The sequence below is a fragment of the Bombus huntii genome, chromosome 3 (assembly GCF_024542735.1).
Source record: "Bombus huntii isolate Logan2020A chromosome 3, iyBomHunt1.1, whole genome shotgun sequence".
Lineage (NCBI taxonomy): Eukaryota > Metazoa > Arthropoda > Insecta > Hymenoptera > Apidae > Bombus > Bombus huntii.
The window spans coordinates 1,639,587-1,660,062 of NC_066240.1; the positions used below are offsets into that span (position 1 = coordinate 1,639,587).

General features: G+C 44.8%; 1 protein-coding gene across 3 annotated transcripts; it reads left to right on the forward strand.

The window, feature by feature from the left end:
- The first annotated feature begins 312 nt into the window (after positions 1-312).
- On the forward strand, positions 313-20,415 carry LOC126863929 (uncharacterized). Of its 3 annotated transcripts, XM_050614670.1 has the most exons (3): positions 313-1,126; positions 14,775-15,130; positions 15,191-20,415. In XM_050614670.1, exons 2-3 carry the CDS (start codon positions 14,795-14,797, stop codon positions 16,133-16,135), a joined length of 1,281 nt encoding a protein of 426 aa, XP_050470627.1. In that variant the 5' UTR covers positions 313-1,126; positions 14,775-14,794; the 3' UTR covers positions 16,136-20,415. The 3 variants fall into 3 exon arrangements, with proteins under 3 accessions (XP_050470627.1, XP_050470625.1, XP_050470626.1); XM_050614668.1 differs by having other exon boundaries at positions 315-1,126; positions 14,775-20,415; XM_050614669.1 differs by lacking the exon at positions 313-1,126 and adding an exon at positions 3,459-3,503 and having other exon boundaries at positions 14,775-20,415.
- Positions 20,416-20,476: the final 61 nt, after the last annotated feature.

The window sequence follows — 20,476 nt, forward strand, 5'->3', positions numbered from 1 at the left end:
CGTACGGCAAACGCTGCGTGGTCTCGGTGCCGACGCGGCCAAAAGATCTGACGCGGTGCACCTACCAGCGCAGCGAGTGGGGGTGAGCACGACATGGCGCGGAGGGGAATGGTCGCGGCACTCTGACGCAGAACCGCCTGGCACTGTGTGCGGACCGGCCGGTAGTGGGGAGTGCACATAAACCGAGCATAAACCAGGCATAAACTTCCCCCGGCGGGTGGACCTGTGCTCCTCCCCACCAAAAACCTCGTCACTACCACGGTCGAAGAGCAACGCCGGTAGACACGATCACGTACACACCGACACACGTGACCGCGTCAGCCTTCTCGCATCAAACTCGAAGCCAGACGACATTGGGGCCAAGACGGCAGTCGCGAGTCGCGAGTCTCACGCAGCGTGTAGTCAGTTTGCAGGCCGACACCGTAGCGATCGGACGTGTGTTTCTGCGCGCAAGACGTATTGTGCTATCTTGTCTCAAGTAATTGGACGATTAGCAAGGGGCTGACACTAACACGTAGCTCCTTGTCACCTGCTCGCCAACAGTTCAAGTTCATCGTGTTCACCGCTAAGCAAGATCGGTCCATTGGTTTCGCGTTCTTTGTCCGAGATCTACGTACATTCACGCTTTCACGCGAAAACACGATCAGTGCTCTCGTTAGTTTCTCGACGTGTGCCTTTGTTTCTCCTTTCCATCGGCGAAAGAGAAGAAAATTAAACGATATACTGGATTTTGCCACATCGTACACACGCTACGAACACATTTTGGTTCTCTCCGTATTTTTTAGTACTCTGCATCTCCGTTTTGTGTGATATAAATATACGACACGATTACCGTCCGCTCTCGAGGGATTCGCTTGGATTTACCCGTGGAAGAGGGAAAACGGTTCGATCGCAAGCCGCGATAGCAGACGTTATTATGACGGTGATTCTCGTTACGTTGGTTCGACGAACGGGATACTTTACGCTCAGCCAGTGACTATCTCGGTGTTTCGCGGATAAACTTTACACGTTCGACCGTTTATCAATCGACGAGTGCAGCGCACCGTCTGTTTTCATCGATCTAGAGGAGGCAAAGTGGATCGCTGTACTGTCGTTCGATCGTGCTCGTCAGAATCTTTCAAAATTGGTGAGTACTCCAAACGACATATGTTACAAACTTTACACCGGTTTTTCCTGTCCGATCGCGCGTCCTTATCCCCGTTTCGTTCGACAACGACGCTTCCAAAGAACACAGGTGCGATCAGATCAAATCGACATCACGAATCCGTTGTTTTTCCCGAAACGGAAACGAATACTTATGATTACGCTCGAGGCGGCCTTGTAATAATTTGTAGAATAGAACGTTATCTGCTGGCAACTTGTCACGCGCCAGGACTTTGTACTAAACCCGTTGGAAATAACTATCGCGAATACGTGCTTCGATCGAGTGCAACCGATTCCCAATTTCGAGAAACAGAATTGCCCTGCGAATAATTACCAATGATAAATCCTCGTTATTTCTGCCATATCGAAAGTGAACTTTCGACGCGTACGTGACAGGCGGGTGTTTTTCGAATCGATGGAAGCGGCAAAACCTACTCGCTCGTCGAATCGATCGAGAATCACGATTATCGATCCGAGCCTGTGATATTTGCCAAACGACCCTGAATGCTCGGAGACTCTGACCTTCAAAAGTAATTCGGTTGACGCAACGTCTGACTGCAATTCGCGGGCGCAATAAACTCGTGCACTCATTGTTTTCGTTCCAATCAGCTTCGCGTATCTTATCGCGTTATCAACGCCTGAATCATTAGCTCGCTCTTTGAACATTGATCGTTGTATTCAACGCGAATAAGAAAATAGAAGAAAAGCGTTGCACGGTTCTTTTGAAACGAAGGACAAGGGAGCATGGAATTATTTTACGATCGAGCATCGTGACGGACTAGGACGTTTCGATGGACGAGGCAACGAGCGGCGAGTGAAGCGAGGAAAGGCTGCGCTTACGAAAGTCTCGTGCAACGCGTGAGTAACGCGGCAGCGGTCGTTGCGTCATTCGTGACGAAGCGAGGAGGACTTTGATCCTTATCTCTCCTCAACACGGAGAATATAACGTACAACCGGACGGTATGGTCGCTGGTTTCCCAAACGAATTTTCGACGGCACGTATTCGCCGTGAAGATGTTCTAACTCTATAGCGTGGAATTGAAAAAATGGATATTGCTACTAGCCGAACCGATTAAAAAAAGAGAAATAATTCAGGAAAATGTGGGAAAGTTGAAACGAACGAACAAAGTTGGAATAGTTTTGTAGATTTCTAGCGATTTCCAAAGGGGTCGTTGTCGCTTCGGAGAGCATTCGACCGATCAGGATCCTCGTTCGAAACGGGAACTGTTCAACCAGCCCCCATTCTCGATCGTGTTTTGCGCTCTGTATATCCCCCCATCCTCGATCGATCCCACTACTCTTCTCTCGCTACTACCGCCGCGCCGCCACCTTCTCACTATCGCAGGCGAAGTGGGCCACGGCCTAATTTGCAAAACTCTCAACCTCGTCGTAGCGTAAAGCGTGTGTGCAACAAGGCAACGAGCTTCGTGGACTTGAAGCGAAGGGCACGCACGTGTATGTACCAAGATACCAAGATACGCTGGCTGATTTCTGCTTGGTCAAACGCGAGCAATTTAAAAACGGTCACGAACATCGCGGGCAAGGGATGGCAGTGGCAACTAAAAGTGATTAGCGATAAAGCAACGAAAGTCCTGTTCGATCGTCGAAATTTTCCTGTTTGAAGGTCGTCCAAGTTATTCCGTAGATCATACAGCTAAAAGGATTGGAAATTTGACGCTGCACCGTTATCGGTGAATATCGACAATGCAGATTGTCAATGTTATCGCGAAGGTATTGATAAGTAGAGATTATCCCAGAATAGAAATTACAACGTATATTTGATTTCTAATGCGCGAACATATGTTTAAACTACAACTTTTGTTGCAACCGATCGCACGATTATCCATTAGAAATTAAAAATACTCGAAGGTGTACGTTACACCTTATTACACACACTTGCGTTATAAATAATCCTATCATCATCGGCAAACTTATTTATTAATAATTTATCTATCCGCTATTGTTTCGATCCTTCGAATTCATTTATCGCGAATCACGTTGCAAGGTGACGCAATCGAGCGGTATCCAGGGCTAATTATCATTCGTAGGTATACGTGGATTCGCGATTCGCCGTCCAAGGTTGTGCTTTGTGCTGCATCAAATATCCAAAGCATATCGCAATGGTGAAATATCGAATGATATCGACAAAGTCAGTCAGCAGGGACTTAGCGGATTCGCATTGTGTATGGTTCGTTATCTGAAACGGCCGATCTAGATTGTTTGGTGTCACATCAATCCGGATTAGCGGTATCTACCGTTCACGGAAATGCATGACGCGGAGGTATTATATTCGCGTGCATAGAGGTGCGCGGACGCAGTACCACAGTATGCACAGCCGGCTACGAATCGTCAAGAAGTATGTATGTATCTCCTTCTCGATACGGTTTCTTTGGTGTAGATACGTGTAGAGTTTGATATATTACATCTGTACTCTTGTGCTCGTGCGTGCGTGTGCTAAGTAGCGGCCGTCTCGGATATTGCGGATCGTGCATTGCGTCATCGGACGTTCATCGATCACATCGAGTTCGAAAGAAATTTTCATAACGTGCACTGTGATAACTGTTTCTGAGTTTTACATCGGATTAAACGAGCAGATAATGATCATTTCGTTTCTGTACGCTTTCCTTGGTTCGCTCGTGATATCTATAATACGGGACCGAAATAGAAAGAAGTTGTAAATTAAGTCATCGAGGACCGGCGTCGATCGATACGTAAAATTGAATTTCTTGTAACTCAAAGTAATAAGCGCCGACGGACGTTTTTACATATCAATTTTCGTTTTTATTTCGATGTTTAGAATCGATCTTCCGAACATCTTCAACTCGCTATATACTTTTTTTAGGCTGCCTACTTCTGACACTGATTCTACGACCTCGCTATATCACGTTCGTAGATACTATACGTTTTATGAATCGTCGCGTAATTATGAATCGTCGGGAACGCGTTCGCCGATTTCTAAAAAGGAACAGCAAGATCGTCGAGATGCTTGTGATCGAGCCTAATTGACCGATTGGCGTGATCGAGCTCGCGATTTATCAATCATATTAGGAAATATCAGGCTCCGTTGTTCCCGATGACCTTTTCGCGTTTCTGTTATGCAACGAAGGTGAATGGTCTAGCATAACACGGCGTGCACGTGTAGGAGTCACGTGGCGGGAGAGCACAACCGTAGAGAGAACAGCAACGATAGAGAGAGAAGCCGCGCACTAGGCTAGAACCGGCGCGCGCGAATTGCGCGAGCATTTCTATACTATGCACCGCGGCCAGTTGCATCACACACCGCGTGTTATTTCTTAAGCCGGTCTCGCATTGTTTATCAGTCGAAACGCCCACTCGGCCGCTCTCCTATCGCGTGCTTTCCCGTCCAGTTTGATCGGGATGCATCCATAAAATACATCGTCGATGATCCAAGCAACTTAGTACACGCAACGTATACTAACGAACGTCGTCTATTCGTCATTGGTATCCGTTCCACGTGTTCGTTACGTAACCGCACGCGCCGTTCGGTAGGGAAAACGTATTCGCGGACGGACAACACGTTACCTCAGGTCACGTGTCGCCGGACGAGAAACGGCGATCAACCGACGATGCTCACGTGGAACGTGCAAAAATTCAGATAAGCCAAATAATTACGATACAATGACATGGCGTGATTACTCTTTGTACTTTGTCTCTCTGTCGTCGCGCTTGTTTTTATCGACATCACTGATTTCCCTATTGTTTGTACGCGTCCTGATAACGAAGGAAATTATCGTCGTGCGTGCTTGAAAAGGGCCACGGAATTATCACTGACGAAAATAGCCGCAATAGTGAGACCGAAGATTAAGCGTATCGTCAAAAGTAAAGTTGAATCAACAGTGAAATAATACGCGTTAGATCGATTGTACACATAGAACGTCTAGGAAATAATAGGACAATTGGATGATTTCATCCAGTGAATATAATTTCACGAATAAGGAAGCCCGATTTCCGCTGCATGATTATTTAATAAATTCGAAGCAAACTCTATTCAGAAATAAATGAGTTGACTTATCGAATCGATCAACGTCTGCGCGCTAACTTTCAGTTCGTTGCTCGTTTATCTAATTATCGTATAATTTCTCAGACTTCTGTAAAATCACGTTGCGTATTCCTAACCTACTATTCGTCTTTAGATTACAGGATTACGCATACGTAGCATCTGCAATTTTTTCCCGAAATGTGTTACGCGCGAGACGCGCGGTTTTGTGTAACCGTTTCGTTTAACTGTACCTAACGAAGTGCTCGAAAATCGAACAGGATACGCGGAGTAAAGTATCGGGGCGTGAACAATGATGAAAACACGAAGGAGCAACAGACAGAAGAAAGAGCAAGGAGAGGGGAAAAAGAGTGCCAACGCGTGTCGCGAGTTGCCTTTTTTCGTTTTTCAGTTGGCGGTCGCGTTATCGCGGACCAATTGCATAATAAGCGGGAAACGAAATCGGAGACCGGTTCGAAATGCCTGTGTCGGTCCGATAACGGTATCAACGGTCGGCTGTTACGTGAGCGCTGACCGCAATCGTAACACGCACAGCCGAGCCGTATCGAGTGGCTAGCATTGTGCACGTGCCTTTATGTACTGTACTTAAAGTTCGACGTACTCCGAGAACTATTTCAGGCCCGCGCGCGTTTCTATCCCCGCATTTTTGGAACGCTCGCTCTTCTCCTCCGTATCGTCGTTCCCCTCTGTGTTTCTTATTTAAATACCGCGGACCTATACGACCTTTTTAACCGCTAAAAATGTCTCGCGAAAAGAAATTTCTTGCAACCTTCGACGATATCGCTCGACCATCGTTTTCAAGCGAATAACGACAACCGTATAGCATATGCTAATCGATGACATAAGTATCCCGAGAGCAACTTCTAGTTGCTCTACTAGCGCCTTTATACGATCGTCCGGAGACTTCCGGTGTTATCTATTCAAGCAGATTCTTGGTCGATAAGCGAGACCGATTGAATGAAGGGATTTGAAACAGACCTACGCTCAAATATTACGTAACGATGCCGTGGGTACGTGGTACGTGGTACGGAACGTGTCTACAACAGTAAATCGACTATATCTATTACGTTATCATTACGTTAGAGAGACTCCTCTCGGTAAAAAGAGCGGTGGAAGGAACGACATACGAGAAACGCGGCGGTCGACACGTCGTTGAACACGAGGAATTTGATAACCAGCGTGTCCAGTTTCAGGGTAATGGGACAGATAACGGTCGTGTCCTTAAGATGCTGATAAAAGAGCGAGGAACAAGGTTGTGGCGGGCTACCGAGGGAACTTGAAAATCCAAACGGATAGAGAATTTACGAACGAAGAAAAGTGAAAAGGATGGTTAGCAAAGAGGGCGTGTTATAGTCGGTATATTACGCGCATCGCCACTGCGGTACGGAAAACAACGTGCTTTGGTTGGCCGTTACGTAACTGTGCGTCATGTGGCCGAGTCGAGACGATTTGGAGCAACCAGAAGAAAAGGACGCGGTCACGCGGGAACAATGCGTGCCTCGAGGTTCCTCGAAGAACGATAGCCGTGTTTCGCACATCTCTACGTAAACCTTGGAGAAACAAAAACTTTCGAAATGTAAATTCGAGTTTGAATTTTCCCTTGCGCGATCGATTGTATAATCGTAACTTTTGCGTTATCGATCATCGGCTCGATCAATGATGCCGGATCAATACCGAATCATATTTTCGCGTTAGATCCACCGTACGATGCGTTCGTGAAATATCGTACGAATAAATTTCTACGAAGAGCCAGGACGATCGTTCGTGTCCGTTCATTGCAGTCGTACGCCGCGTTCCCTGAAAAGCTGGTGTCAGAAGAAAAACAAATAGCATTGCTAGTTGGCATCGGGTCAACGGATTCGTCCCTCGTCATTCGCAATTTACAATTTGACTGTATATACGAGATTATTAACGAAACCGAGTATACTAGCGCCATTAAAACGAGATTAAATTGGATCAGTTCCTTCCTCTTATGTTTTTCCTCTGTCAACGAGAAGAAGATTTCCGCGCTACGCAACCAACGAAGCGAACCAGAAAAGCAACGAACTCGATGAATACGTATATCCGGCGAAGACAATGAGAAACTGGAAGAATGACCAGAAATATTTCCATCGAGAAGAGTGGAATCGAATTTTCTCATATGCGAAGAAGCAAGCCATCGACAGCTTATATTTGCTCGAAAACGAAGCTGATGTTCGACGACCACGTGCGCCGCTTGGGACCATTGCGCAACTACTGTGACGATTCTACACGTGTAGATACGCGTGACGGCGAAACCCGTGTCTCCGACACGCATAATTTTTCCTCCGCTTCAGAAGAATTAGTCAGATACTCGTGATTGCAGAGTAACCGGCTTCTCATTTGTTACCAGAAGGTATAGGCCAAATAAGTCGCCTGTATCCATTCCACAAGAATTTTGTTCCGAAATCGACGAGAACGTACCGGACAAGATCGTTCTCGTGTTTTCCTCGTAGAAGAATGCAAACAACTAATTGATAAAACACTTAACGATATTATCTTCCCAACCGCGCTCTATTCCTCTCTATTTATAGCGTTATCAACGCAGCGGTCGAATAGTACCGAGTGTGGAACTCGATAATCCTGAATGACTGGTAAAACACGACGCGCTGTCTTATATATCCATTTTATGTTCATCGATCAAAAATAAAATATCCGCAAATCAAGAAAAAGATAAACAGGAAATTATACAACTGCGTCGTAAGATCATTCATCGCAACCGCGGCCGGTTGACCAAGTCATTGCGAGTTATTAATAGCGTGGCGGCAAACAGCGCGCTTTGTACGATATTTATGAATTTTCCATCGAGTCGAATTACTTTTCAGATCAAATCGAATTCATAACGGAAACCCTTTCCCCCGTTCGTAACATTTCCTCGTAAAAAAACGCGCGTATACGAGTCGTACGTGCATCAGTGTTTGTCCGTACGTACATGTATACTTGTCCACGTAGTGTGTTCGTTTAAATTGCGTCACTAGTTACTGAGCTAGTGTCGCATCGCGCAACAGACCGGTACGAGTCGATCGATGCACGTGACATACGCAGATCGATCCAATTACGATTCATAATTCAAGAATCGAGCCGTGAATTCAGCGTGTAATTTTTGCTGTGCAGCACACGAGTGATTCACGCGTGTTCACCAATACTATTAAGCAGAAGGTGAAACGTGACTCGCGCAACACGCGCAACACGTGTGCATCGCTTATGTCGCGTGGTTCGTTAGTTGCGCTGCGTCGCCTGGATTGTGCGTCGCTCGAATAGACTCGAGAATTTTTTCGTTACGATAGTTCGAGTCGTATCGCGTGTTCGTGGCTGTACTGTATACGATAGATTATTGGGACATTTGATACACGCGAAAGGCACGTCCGCATTGTCTATAACGGAACAATTTTGTCGTTCTGGAGCGTCACGGAAACGTTACTACTGTTCTGAGGAAACGTGATTACTGGGAAACGTGGGCTGCGGGAAGGGGCAATAACGTTCAACGCGACTCACGCCGGTCGGATCAATTCCAACGCTTGCCCAATACTACGTAATTATTTCGTGTGTGCGTAACGCGCGCCAAGGGTTCGCTATTATTATCTCCATGGAGAAATATTGACCCCGAACATAGAACGAAAGCTACCCACACAATCCTAGCGTCCATCGATACGACCATAGCGTTATAAGACGTTTGCGCAACCGAATATGTACGAGGTTCGCTACGTTCGCCTTCTCGCGTTTATAATTACCGTGCACCCAGTATTGCGCGCGACTTTTCCCATTTTTATCGTTCGTTTCGAGGGAAATTGTGTTCCCGCGATCGTTAACGTTGCAAAATTATCCCAATCGCGGTTCTACGGCCGTTCAATAATTTCACGTTCGGAACACAAGTCTCCCCCTCTATTATCCTCTAGCTCTAGCTCTAACGAATCGTTCGCCAGCGTTTACGAGGGGCCGTAAAGTTTTAGGGCGGGCAGCGTGCCGCGCGTGTTCGTTACTCCCGATAAATTTTCCAGTTTCACGAGAAAGGGGCGACAACCTCGTCCCTCTGTGCTACGTTCCTGGTATGTGCGCGCACGTGCGTGCGCGTTCGCTTGTATTTCCATACACAGGACCGCGTCACGTCACGCGTACGCCAGCTCCTCGGGCTCCCGTTAGTGCACGCTAATATACACATAAAGAAACATGTAATGGCTAAATATGACTCACCGAGAACGTGTCGTATATCCGAGCCGAGTGATTCGGTTCCTCGAAGTATGTATATATCCAGAGGCAAAGCAGAGATAGTCGATTACTGCTAATCCAAACGGAGAAGAAATTTCTTTCCTCGCCTGTAATGAATCAAAGTTAAGTACCAATTTACAGTGTTTCACTTTGATGAGACTGTAAATGACTTATATGGTGAGACTTTCGTTACAGAACATAGTGGGTCGGTCATGCGGCGGAATCGAGCGAAATTAAAAAGATACACGAGACGGAAGTGCACGTGAACTCGGTTTCGAAACACCGAAATAACGCGTTCCGTGGACTCGTGTTACGTAGACGGAAAATTCGGTGATTCGATGGAAGCTATTTGTAATCGCTTCAGGAAATTGTACGTATATCGGTAGGAAGAACACTTAAGTTGGCGTGCACCGCGTCTACGTGCATTTCGTCACGACAGAAATTTTATGTGGGCGATGTTTTCTATTCTAACAAAAATCGTCGAATCGATAGAACTAGCTGCGACGATGTGAGTCACGCGAGCTCGCGTATACGTAACTTCGCGAGTGAAATTCCAGGTGATTGCTCAATTTCGAGCGGGCTTCGTGTCTCGGTTATACACCTCTTGGCGTTGCAACGAAAATTAAATGCCCATTTACCCAACTAGATACCCTGTCGTTTTGAATCCCCTTACTTATAGTTATATTCGTATATTGATTCCATTAATTGTGAATGAAAATCAAGCGACAGATCTGACGAACTTGATAAGAATATCGTACTGTTGAATATTCTTATTAGAAATAATCGATTTGAGTATATAGCACGGAGCATTTTCTAGCAACTATACTATTCTATGTTACGAGTCGATCGTCAGGGTTTCTAAAAGAATGCATATTCTCTACTCAAGTCTAATTATCTAATCTGTGGTCGAATAAACGATTACTAATTTTTCGGGGATCATTTCCTGTTCCTTGTTTCTACGAGTAATATCTACTTATTATTAGTATCTGAATACAGTGGGAAATAATATCATATCACGGCACGTATATCCTGTTATGAATTAACGAGAAAATTGAGTTTTTGGAAGATATTAACATTCAGGGAATTATACTGCGGAGGAGCATTCGGTAACAAGAACTCCGACAATAATAAGAAAATCATTACATAGGCATAAATAAGAATTCTGAGAACGGCAGGTTTAAGTGGAACGAAGTTGAACTACAAAGTTGCCGATGTGAAAATGTAACGTGATACGCGCGAACCATAGACGACCGACTTATACGCGACCGCTATAGCGTATCGAGGTCTCTACGCGTCTTCCTTTTAAATCCTTGTCACTGCCTTCTAGCGAGGAACGATGAAAGATCGTGCACAGATGGTAACGCAAAAATTGTAATTTCCTGCATGATGAAACGTCGATATTGGTCGTCTGTTTCCCAGAAGCGTCGAGTGGTGCAGTCTCTAACTAACCGTGACGCAGTCTGCACGGAGGTAACTTAAGGCAGAAGATACATAATCGATAGATGGAAGGACGCATGACAGATTGTAAAATTGCGTCTGTGCGAGGTCATGAAGGCACGTTTCTCGGCCAGAAGTACGTGATTAGAAGAGATCCACGTATACGTTGACATATTTACCGGGATAGTGAGGGGCTTCCACGATATAAGCGGCTGACATTCACTTCTAACAAGCGCGTATAGCACGTGGATAGAGGAAACGCACGCGTACACGATGCAACGAGACCCTTACGTAACTCTCTGCCGCGTGCTTCAACAGTTAATTCACAAGCTTACCGTTTCGGTTCCTCTTACTCTTTTCTAAGCGCACGAACATGCCATCTCGCTTCCTCCCGTTGCATCACGAGTTCGTTACCCTAATCTACTCGAGACGCGTATTCTGTTTCCCATTAGGGTTAAACCAATACGGAGTATTAATAAAAGCCCCTTAAAAGATTAATTACGCGAGAGAATAAATATGTATAAACCGATACAATGACCAATGAGCATTTTCAGAATATGGCTAAAGAGATCTCCCGTTTTTCTTAAATTGTTTCGCGAGAGCTATGGCGCTTTTAGACATGTTATGCGCTATGACGTGTTAAGACATGAAGTATAAAGGAAAGAAATTCTTCTAGTTGATAGGTGGATGGAAAGATGTAAGAAAGCTTAAAAAACGGTGGAAACGTGAATAATTGAAAAAAGCACGATGATACCTACCTATTTATAGCCATGCTTGACAGAAGACAGTGCCAGAGGAAGTGTATGCTGGTTTATTCCTTCTCCACGCAATAAACACACACACCATAAATTAAATTTCACTCGAGGCGTTTCCCGTACACGAAATATAAACATCTCGAACAATTATTCGAGTACAGAATGTCTTTCTTCGAATCTTTTTATCGGAAAGTCGCTATGGTACGCTCAATGTTAGAAATGACGCGTCTTCGATTATCGAAATTTGCCCGCGTATCCCGATCTTGAAATTTCGATTATCGAAAGATACGTGCGCTGACGTAGCTGCGCGTTACATGGAACGCTTTGAGCGGGAGATTTCAAGTCGTTTGTTTCTTTTGGAAATAAACTAATTCGTTAATTCCAAACACAAATGTTTAAACTTATATTGGAATGTAAATATTCAAAACGTAATTCGTACGGGAAATAAAATGTAACCTTATTTTCTCATGGAATGACATTGATGCGTGTTCTCGTAAGACATAATCGTTCAAGGAAGGAGACGTATTTCCGTTTAACTAAAGCACGCAAGCGCCTATTTACGTAGTTGTAAAAGCCAAACATCGTTTTCGTAGTATAAATACCGAAGGTTGGGTAAATAAGTATTTCCACGATGCAACCCGTAAACGGCCGATAGCACGTGGCAAGTATCGCACAGCCACACGTGCTTCCTTACATAACTATCACTCGAATTAATACTCACACGTTTTCCAACGATAGACACGACACGAAAATAACGTTCGATCATCCCAAAAACAAATTATTTTTAATTGCTCCGAGTTGTATGTAGATCATTGTATAAATAGGTGGCTATAAAAGTTCGATAATTGAATAGACTCGATCGCTGTTCGTAGGTCATGCATTATCGCGGAAGACAGTTTTATTTTCCTCCCGATAGATTACACCAAGTTATTAAATCAAATGTTATCATTTTCCGACATTTATCGCGTCCAATTAACACGTTATGAGAATCGGTGGCGTAATACTCGAGCACATGATGACCGATCTGCGGAAATGATCGCGCGAGCACTTACATAATTGTGCCGCATGCCCGGGGCGAAGCTCAAGCGTATGTCATCGTTACATCTCGAGCGTAATAATTCTAATATCGTAAACATTGCGCGAACTTCGCCATTCGTCGCGACAATGGTGCGACCGAAGGGGACTCGCGTATCGTCGCGTCAAATATTTTCCTACATACCATATCTTAGAAATGATTAAAGATAAATTACATTCGAATTTCTTTCGGGCCTAGAAAATTCAAGCGCGCCATTAAAATAAGAAATAACATGTATGAATAAAATGAAAATACAAATACCGATTCCACATTACGTGCTCAAAATAACAAATCGTTTGACTAAAATCGAATCACTATGCACCGACAAACGCGATCTTTTCGTTTTGATAGTTGAAAACTAATTTCGAAAAAGGGGCGACAAATTTCTATTGGTCGACTGGCAACGGTGGCGGGTTCGTTGACATCTTCGACCTTGGGGAATAGCCCGACCTTACCCAAGGCTATTTTGCGACTTGTGCTCGGCGTTGCCCGGACCGGTATTGTTGGCAGTACGTGCACGTCCCTCGATCTCTCGGAATTCTTCACCTTTGTCCGCTCCGTACTCTCTCGTATAACGGTCACGGAACTTTACGAGAGGAGATACTCTCCCTGTTGTTGAGCATGATCTGCTGTCGCCACACCCACGCCTGCTCAACAGAACGATCGTCCTCGAGGGCCCAAAATAAGCGGCGTATCTGCTGCACGCTGCTGGCATCGGGAATCGCTATACAAACGATTTAACGCGCTCACCGTACAAACACGGCGTTAAGGCAATGATCTTCGATGCACGCTCACGGAATACAAATGGTTTCTTGATGTATACAGAGTATGCACCTTAAACGTACACTTAACGGCGCGTGACTATGCTACTTGGCAACCGTTCTCTCACCTCCGGAATTTTTCTCTAGTATTTGCTTTCGTAGATAAGAAATACTGTAACGAGCTGCAGTATACATATGTATAACACATTTGCTTTGTATTAGGTTAACTTTGTCAACAGTACGGTATTACAGTAAAGTTTCGAGTTAATTATGCTTTATTCAAATTGTTCGCTACACTAATTAGACTAAATAAGGATAAGTTACGTTCGTTCCCCAGGCGCGTGATGCAGGTGATTAGCTAGATGAATGAACAATCGTTCCAAGAAATTGTAATTATCATCGAAGCGCTGTTTCCAGTTGTTTCAAATGTGACGATCGATTTTCATAAGTGTGCGTCATCGAATTAACCAGCAGTTTGATTACAATTCTAACATGCAGTCTGTTACAATTATTACGCGCTATGTCACGGGAAAGGAATGATCACATTGAGTCACATCGCGAATCGCGGTCGATCGAATTGAAGTCTCTGCGATTCGAATCCGGAAAGGCAGGCCGCGTACGATCGGTATGGGTCGTAATCTGAAACACCGTGTGTAATCAACGATCACGACAAAAAGTGACGGCATAGGAGGTCGGCTATCTGTAGAAATCTCTCGACATTGTTTTTCTTCTTCCTGATTCCGTATCGCGCGACCTTCTTTCGTAATGTCCGTCACTCGACTGTTGCGTGACAGTACCGCACAAGGACTACAACATTTCGTACGTGGCTAGGATCGCAAATGCGTTCGCTACACCACGGATTTGCGTCACTTTGGATTAATAAACGTTTCACTGAAAAGCTGGAAGGACCTTGCGTCCGAAAGAGGCGAACATCGCGTTCGAATAACACTGTTACGACGTATTTACTATTTTTCTAGTATTTACGAGTGACGAGCGTCGAATACGAGAAACGCTGAATCACGACAAACAAACAATTGTTAAATGTAAATATACTCGCATTCTGATCTATTTGTATCTTACGTGACTAGGTTGCCTTGTCACTAAGCTGCGCTTTTCGTCATCGCGATCGTTTGGCACGCAGCGCTACATCACCGCCGTTAATAAACTCGTCCCCTGTGTTGACTCGGGAATCGTTCTCCTTGCTATCTGACACTTTAACCACCGACGTAATATACGATCTTATTAATTCTGCCGGATTAGTTCGCACGCGTTCGACGCCAAACTGTATTCATATTGTTGCAAACGCATCGTCTCTATCCCGACCTGTCTTATCTAATTCGCAACTTGTTTTTCCTTCGCAGATGTACTAAGAAGACAAATTATGGTGGCAGAAATTGTCGCCCGCCAGAGTGGATCGCCTATCAATGGTGAGACCGCGTGTTTGAACAGCAATATGCCGGCCACCCACACAATGGCGCACGCCGGTCACGGTGTTCATGGTGGACACGATGCCCATGGACCGTTGCCTCCGTTGACGCATCCGGCACACCATGGTGCTCCATTGACTCTGCAACAGCAACAGCAACACCAGCATCAACCGCAGCACCAGCCACCGCCGCCGCAGCAGCAACCTCCGCAACATCATCACCATCATCAGCCGCAGCAGCAACAGACGCAGCAGCAGCAGCCGCCGCACCATCACCACGACGCCCAACAGGTGACACACCCAGAAAATTTCCCTCCGAACTTCGACATCAGAAAAGAGCTATTTTCCCAGCGCAAGCAACGGGAGTTCATTCCGGACAACAAGAAGGACGACAGCTACTGGGACCGCAGGAGACGCAACAACGAGGCAGCCAAACGGTCCCGAGAGAAAAGGCGTTTCAACGACATGGTACTCGAGCAACGAGTCATGGAGCTGAGCAAGGAAAACCACATCCTGAAGGCGCAACTCGAGGCGATCAGGGATAAGTTCGGTATATGCGGTGAGTCTGTGATCAGCACGGAACACGTGCTCGCGGCTCTACCCGCTGACCCGCCCATCGTCAAAAGGGCGAAACTGCCAGCCTCGGCGGCTCTCCTCTACGCAAGAACACCAAGTCCTGTGCATACTTCGGTGATCCATCAACCAGTCAGCGGTGCACGATCGCCCAGGTCACCCGCGCAGCTGTACGTTCCCGAAACGACCTCGTACCCTGAGACGGAAAGTTTTCAATATCCTTATCCTCATCCGGCGATGCATCTCGACACGACCAGCGCTCTAAACCTATCTCGTGGTCGTCGCGCTCAATCGCCGTTTGAATTATCATCCGGCAGCGGAGACGAAGGTCCGCAATTGGTGGTCAGCTCGCAGAATCCAGCGGCTAACAACAGTCTACCTCACAAGCTGAGGCACAAGTCGCGTATCGGCGACAAGGACGCGGCCAGCGCGTTACTCGCGCTTCAGGGTATCAAACAAGAACCGGGACCCAGAGCGTCACCACCATGGGACAACGAAGGTTCCAGCGACGAGCGTGACTCGGGCATTTCCTTGGGCGCCGAATGGACCGGCCCCAGCGTGTCTACCGTTCCTGAGAGCGAGAGGGAAGTGAAATCGAGGCTGGACCGTCTCGCCTCCGAAGTTGCCTCCCTTCAGTCGATACTCCGTATCGGCAAGCCGACGGAGAGCAGTCTGGTCACGGGACACGCGTTACCCGCAAACGCCACAGTCAATGGGCCGTGAAAGAGATCGTCGTATCCTCTTGGTGGCTTTTTCGCAGTGGGCGAGCCAACTGTCCAACGCGTTGCTCCTCGAGTTGTACCAGGTTAAGTGCGACGGTGATCAACACGACGGCAATTCCTCATATCGCATCGAACACGGGGGAGACAAGAAATAGAAAGTACTCTTCGATCGCTGGTTACACGCGCACGAACGCTTCAACGAGTGTAGCGATTGTTGTTAGTTGGTAGAAGGAAATAGCGATCAGACGATCGTCGCTTGATCTCGTTCTTTCGTCGTAAATTGAAGAGCGAGTAAAGAACGACAGAGAAGGTTGGTAAGGAACATAGAGAAGTGTACATTCTTGGAACAACCACTACCGGTTTTGCATTCGCGTGTACTTCGGTATCGACCAATATCGCGTGAAACAAATCGCACGCTGTTTTTCATCGATCAGATAACGATTACAGATCGACTAGACGAAGCGTATAAAAAGGACGGTATAGCTGTTTTATTCGGGAGTCGAAAATTATTCGATTTTAGTCGGCGGAATGCGAGGATCAGTCGAATCAACTGTCGGGTGCGCTTTTCTGCTTTCGAGTTGCCCCGTTTGCCAAAATGGGACTCCATCCAATGTCCCGCGGTATCGTAACGACGAGTTAGACGATAAGAAAGATGCGACATCCTAGACTATAAGTAATTTATACTGTAAGACTTTCTTAGAATACTTTTGTTTAATTATTATTATCATTGTTGTCATTAGCAAGTTCATTTGCTGATTCGAAAAGTGCAACGGCTAATCGAGCCGACCGTTTTATTTGCTACTGTGCGCCAAACTCGAGCAACGATTCGAATAATTTGGATATTCGATATTCGATTCGTATCATATACTTGACGGCAGAGAAACGATCTCGTTAATACGAAGACCTTCAGATTCGTTTGTATTTATCCTTGCTGAATAAAAATTCCTAGTATGTTATATATATACGTATCTCGTGATAAAATGTAAAATTATTAGCAAACGACTTCGAAAATCTTCCGATTAACGAGAATCGAATTTCTTTCCGTGAAAACTACGAATTTATTTCCCGATTAATAAATTGGTCGCGCAACCGGCTATCTCACTACCGCCAGTTATCCTTAACGATTTAAGCCTCCACTCCCCTGCATCGTTATCGAGCAAAGTAATAACATCCTTGTATTATCGATTCACGATCTCTTCTCTTTCCCAAAAACCGTTCATCGTGTTCGCGTCGACCCATGTTTGCGCGGCGCAACATTGGCCCGAATCCGTGGCAAATTTCTAGGAGGAAAGCAAAGTGTTTATTGGTGTTCGAACGTGTGGCTTCGATTCCAGGTTTATTTGTCTCTGTCTGACGATTCTTCTGTCGTCCTCGTTCAAATCTCGCACCAACACGTTGCTTAATGTCTTCTCCTTGAAATTCAACCTTGCCAGTCGATACGCAAATAACGCCAATTCCCATCCCGTGCAAGTCAATTGCGCCTCGAAAACATCGATCGCTTTTCCAGTACATAGCAGAGAACCTTCATCCTTTTACCGATCGCGTTACCTCGTCAACGTTCTTCTTTTTTTCCTTTTTTTTTTGCATCTTGTCTAAAATCATCTCCTGTCTCTTCTTCTTCTTCTTCCTTCTTCCTCTTCTTTTTCTTTATAAATATACATTCGTTATTAGCGATTAACGTGACCACATATGTATATATGTACGTATAAACGAGCAGGAGTGCGTGTGTACGTTCCAGATTTGTTTTCTATTCGCTGGTGCTTCGTGCAATCGTTAAAAGCAATTTGCACGAGAAGCGAAAGTCGAGCAGAAAACAAGACGCCAACTGGTTGTTTTACGAGTCTTTTTTCCTTATCATTTTTTTTTCTTTTTTTTTCTCTTTTTTCCTCTAATCGAAGGAACGATGGATCACGGGATTTATCATGTACCGGGAATCACGCGGTATTCAAAGTATTAAGCGAGCCTATAGGTGTTACGTAATGTATACATAGTGCACATATGCAAGGAATATACATATATACATATACATATGATATATACATATATTTTTTTTCTTCAAATTAACGTATTTTTCGATATCGTGAGAGTATAAGACGAATGGTCTCTGTGTGTGTCTGTGCGCGCGCATCTATACGTATGCGCGCAACGCTTTGGTGTTACACGTAAAGAAAGAGCGTAACACGATTCTTTATTTGATCTATTACCGCACCGAAGAAATCGTGTCCGCCGGAAAGAAGAGGAAGCTGTAGAGAATGCGCGCTAATCGGAGGAACTTTTCTTTTCGAAATTTCTAGCGAACGCCGGAAGCGTCGATCGAACGCGTCATTCATCGTTACGATTCGAACGACGATGAAACTCAAAGCGATAGAGTGACTCAACGATGGCAACCGATTCGTTGTCCCGATGTTTCCGCTACTATTTATTAAAGGCAAAGAGAGGAAGATTATTCTCGAATCGTTCGATCCACTCGTTCGTTGACGCCTCCCGCTGTACGTCAGTATGATAAGCCACGAAACGTTAATCTGAAGCTACTACATTTTTAGAAAAAACGAACCTTTATTTATCATGAATCGTCTGCTTATACGCCACGTGAGCCACGTGAAAAATTAGTATTTCGACCAGAGGAAGATAAATGTAGCATTAAGAATATAAAGAATCTAAATGAAGAACGCGATACATAATTTCTGGTGTTTCTCTGTCGAAAATACTATTTTTACATGGTTTCGTCTATGTCATGGAAAACAAAAATTATTGCTTCGAAGTTTTGAGATGAATAAACAATACAGCGTGTTACTTATTTACTATTTGGTTGCGGCGATCGCGCTACTTTCTGTGACGTTTATGATGTCGGAGACATGATCACGGACTGGAGGCTCAAAATTACGATAGCTCGATCATATTTGAACACATCTCTGAGCAGATCGAACGTGTTATAGGTCTGCGGCATATGCGTGTTTCTTAAGGTTTTCTAAGACACATCACAAGACTGTATTAATCGTAATCGGCGTAATTCGCGGAAGGATCTCGTATCTGTATTCTTCCTCATGCTTCTATGCTCCCCTTTACCCTACTTTCTCTCCTTTCACTTCGTTTGTATTTTTTATCTTCCTCGCGTGAATTTTCTATATTTTATACGGCATGTTTGTATTATTATTGTTGATAATTTTCTGCGAACGATCGCCGACAACGATACTCGATGAATTAGTTTTTCCTTTTTGCTGCCGCCGCTCAAACGTTTCACAGTTTTGCTCAGAGTAAAAGGGAGTCGAGTAGTGAGACGAGTTGTGTAAGATTTAATATTTCTTTCATCAATTGTCGGAAAAATGTGCTCATTTATAACGTATCGATGTAAATATAATTTCTTTCTCTTCTTTTCTCCTTTTTCTTAATTCGTTATCGAGGTAAATGTAGAACACTCGGACCCAACGACTCGATAGTCGCACACGATGTGCATCGTTTCGCAGTTGATTTAATGTAACATACCACGAGTGCCTATAATAACGAAGCTGTATGTTCTATCCCGCAGCCCACATTAAAATTGTAGATTTTCTAACAGCTCGAGGTTAAAAGCACGTTCATTGTGTGTGTGTGTGTGTGTGTGTGTGTGTGTGTGTGTGAGAGAGAGAGAAAGTGAAAGAACTCGGTGTTTGGAAAAAATCAGGTATCCGTGTACTTTGTAAATAACGATTGTGTTAATTCGTGATCACGTTTGTGGTCACAGAGAGAATGCCACACGAACAGTGCGCATGTGGTGATCGTCGCAAAGTTTTTACTCACAAATTCCAAATAATCTTTTATCTCACGATTACTTGCCCACGAGAAAACATTACCTTCGAACACAGCGACCATGAATCGATATTTGTACATAATTGCACCTTTCTTTCTTTCTTTCTTTTCTTCTTTTGCCAAAAAGCACGCTACTCGTGCCGATGAAACTATGGCGCAAATATCGAAGGCGTTAACGAACATCGGCCGGAGAAGGAACTTCTAACTCACAACATTTCTGAACCATCGTGTCTCCCCTTATATATTTGCACTCTTGAAATAGCTTCTTTGAGGACGTTTCGAATACAGTTCCTATGCAGTTTACAGTATGGTAAAGCGACTTAGAGACTCGGTTGGCCGTTGTCTACGATTAAACATGATTCCAAGTCGAATTTTGATCCTTCTTTCTCCGGCTGTACGGAGATATAAGTATTTAGATCTAAGTGACATATCCACAGCGTGTAGTGTACTTGTATATGAATACCGAAATAAATATTTTCAATGTTTTTGACAATATTTGTGACGACTTCCTTTGTCATCGCCCCTAATCTTCTTATTAAAATAGCGATTTAAAAGA

Bases quoted from the DNA above. Each gene is read 5' to 3' on its own strand.
- LOC126863929 (XM_050614668.1), top strand. From the start codon at position 14,795: ATGGTGGCAGAAATTGTCGCCCGCCAGAGTGGATCGCCTATCAATGGT.